The sequence below is a fragment of the Metopolophium dirhodum genome, chromosome 1 (genome assembly GCF_019925205.1).
Source record: "Metopolophium dirhodum isolate CAU chromosome 1, ASM1992520v1, whole genome shotgun sequence".
In the NCBI taxonomy this organism is placed as follows: Eukaryota; Metazoa; Arthropoda; class Insecta; order Hemiptera; family Aphididae; genus Metopolophium; species Metopolophium dirhodum.
This window is the reverse complement of record NC_083560.1, coordinates 33520135-33522732: the sequence shown is the minus strand read 5'-3', so window position 1 is coordinate 33522732 and position 2598 is coordinate 33520135. Positions and strand designations below refer to the sequence as shown.

At 36.1% G+C, this 2598-nt stretch overlaps 1 protein-coding gene across 1 annotated transcript; it reads left to right on the top strand.

Annotated features, from left to right (window-relative positions):
* Window positions 1-896: 896 nt before the first annotated feature.
* LOC132936768 (uncharacterized) lies at window positions 897-2271 on the top strand. Its single transcript, XM_061003539.1, has 2 exons — window positions 897-1701; window positions 1802-2271. Exons 1-2 carry the CDS (start codon window positions 897-899, stop codon window positions 2269-2271), a joined length of 1275 nt encoding a protein of 424 aa, XP_060859522.1.
* Window positions 2272-2598: the final 327 nt, after the last annotated feature.

Genomic DNA, 2598 nt, shown 5'->3' with positions numbered 1-2598 from the left:
CAACAAAAAGAAGCATATTGGCGCAAATAGCTTCATTATTCGACCCACTAGGTTTAGTGGGGCCGATAATTATAAAGGCAAAAATGTTAATGCGAGAAATGTGGAGGTTAAAAATTGATTGGGATAAACCAGTGCCAACAAAAATGCACAATGAGTGGACAAAATATTCACATGAATTGACAAGCTTACGTGAATTGTATATACCGCGTTTTTTATGTACGGAAGATAATTGTGATATAGAGGTACATGGTTTCGGTGACGCCAGTTTAGCCGCCTATGGCGCGTGTATATACGTACGCACTACAAATAATAGTGGCGTTTGTACGTCGCATTTATTGTGTGTGAAATCTAAAGTCGCACCTTTAAAGGTTATATCGCTACCGAGATTGGAACTATGTGCGGCCGTAATTTTGGTAAGGCTGTACAACAAAGTAATACCAAAATTAGGTATAAAAATACAACATCGTTATTTTTGGTCGGACGCGTCAATCGTCCTAGCTTGGGTAACGTCACCTTCTACGCGTTGGCAAACATTTGTTGCGCATAGGGTGGGGGAAATTCACGACCTTAGTTCAATAAATGAATGGCACCATATTGGAACTAAGGACAATCCAGCGGATATTATTTCAAGGGGTTGTAGTGCGAAGGAAATTATAAATAGTTCTATATGGTGGCATGGACCAAGCTGGTTAACTAACGATCATAAAAATTGGCCAAAAACTATTTGCGAGTTAAAATATACCGGAATACCAGAAGAAAAGAGTACACAGAAAACTGCTGCATTTATAGCACAACCGGTAATAAACGAAAAATTATTAAGCAATTATTCATCTTGGAATAGATTATTACGTATTTTTTGTTATTGTTTGCGTTTTATAAAAATTCGAATAAAAAAAATGAAAGTAGTTGGTCCAATATTAACTGATGAATTAAAAGAAGCTGAAATAATTATAATTAAAATAACTCAAGCGTCCTATTCGTCCAGTGAAATAAACGATTTAAATAAGAATGGTACTTTAACGGTAAAAAGTAAATTACATAATTTACAACCCTTCTTGGAAAGCGGAATTATACGAGTAGGTGGTCGCATAAAAAATGCCAGGCATGTAGAAATAACACAACGACATCCTATTTTAATACCGAAAAATAGTACAATTGCTAGATTAATATTGCTTAACGAACACGATCGACTTTTACACGCGGGTCCACAAGCGATGTTAGCAAATAGCAGATTAAAGTATTGGATAATTGGAGGCAGAAATATTGCAAGGCATGTATTTCACCAGTGTGTGAAGTGCTTTCGACTTCGACCAACAATATTAGAACCTATAATGGCAGATTTGCCAACCGAACGACTAGAGCCAAATCGACCGTTTAAAAAGTGTGGTGTTGATTATGCCGGACCTATTGCTATAAAAACAAGCTTACGAAGAAATGCTGCTGTACTAAAGGGATATATATTATGTGTATTTATATGCTTTAGTACCCGGGCGGTTCATATTGAGTTAGTTGCTGATTTGACTACTGAAGCTTTTTTAAATGTTTTAAAACGTTTTATCGGACGCCGCGGTGTATGTTCCGATATATTTAGCGATAATGCTACAAATTTTGTAGGGGCTAACAATAGATTACAGGATCTAAAAAAAATATTTCATTCTGAGGAATATTTAACCAAAATATACGATGCGCTATCAACTGAGGGTATAATGTGGCATTTCATACTCCCCTCGATCCCCACATTTTGGTGGGTTGTGGGAAGCTTCCATTAAATCTGTTAAAAACCATTTATACCGAGTTTTAGGTACGGCTAATCTAACTTATGACGAATTGAACACTATCTTAATTAGAATAGAGGCCGTCCTTAATTCTAGACCCTTAACTCCCTGTTCCTCTGATCCTACTGATACGACACCATTAACGCCTGCTCACTTTTTAATTGGTGAGCCCACATTTTCTTTACCCGAACCTGATTTAACCGGTATACCGGACAATCGCTTAAAACGTTGGCAGCGGGTAACACAGTTAACCCAAATATTATGGCAGCGCTGGAATAAGGAGTACCTGTCACAACTTCAAACCAGGCGAAAATGGTTAACCAATAAGGGCCCTAAGATAAAGGTTGGTACCATAGTGTTGGTGAAAGAGGACGACGCCCACCCGATGTCGTGGTCTATGGGTCGAATTGTCCACGTCCAGGCTGGTGACGATGGTGTCATTCGAGGAAGCTACCATATTAGTAAAAGGGAAAGAAGTAACTACAGCGGTCCGTAAGCTTTGCCCTCTGCCTTTTGAGGGTAATAGTACATAAATTAAAAATATATTTTTCCTTTTATAATTTTATGATATCTCAATACATATTATATCAAATTATTCCCATTCTAATGATTTATTTATATTTAATTACGTCGATACTTATATTTATATTATTTATTTATTTTTACTATCTTTATGTATTTTTTATGAACGTTTTGTTGAAAAATAATGTATATGTATTTGTTCTTATTATGAATATTCTAATTTTTCAAGGCGGGCGGAATGTTGACGCTTGTATAATACTATTGATGTAGTTATTATTATTATTCTTACGTTTATCTATAC

Bases quoted from the DNA above. Each gene is read 5' to 3' on its own strand.
- LOC132936768 (XM_061003539.1), top strand. From the start codon at position 897: ATGAAAGTAGTTGGTCCAATATTAACTGATGAATTAAAAGAAGCTGAA. The intron at 1,702-1,801 runs GTATAATGTGGC...ACCGAGTTTTAG, and splicing joins CGATGCGCTATCAACTGAGG to GTACGGCTAATCTAACTTAT.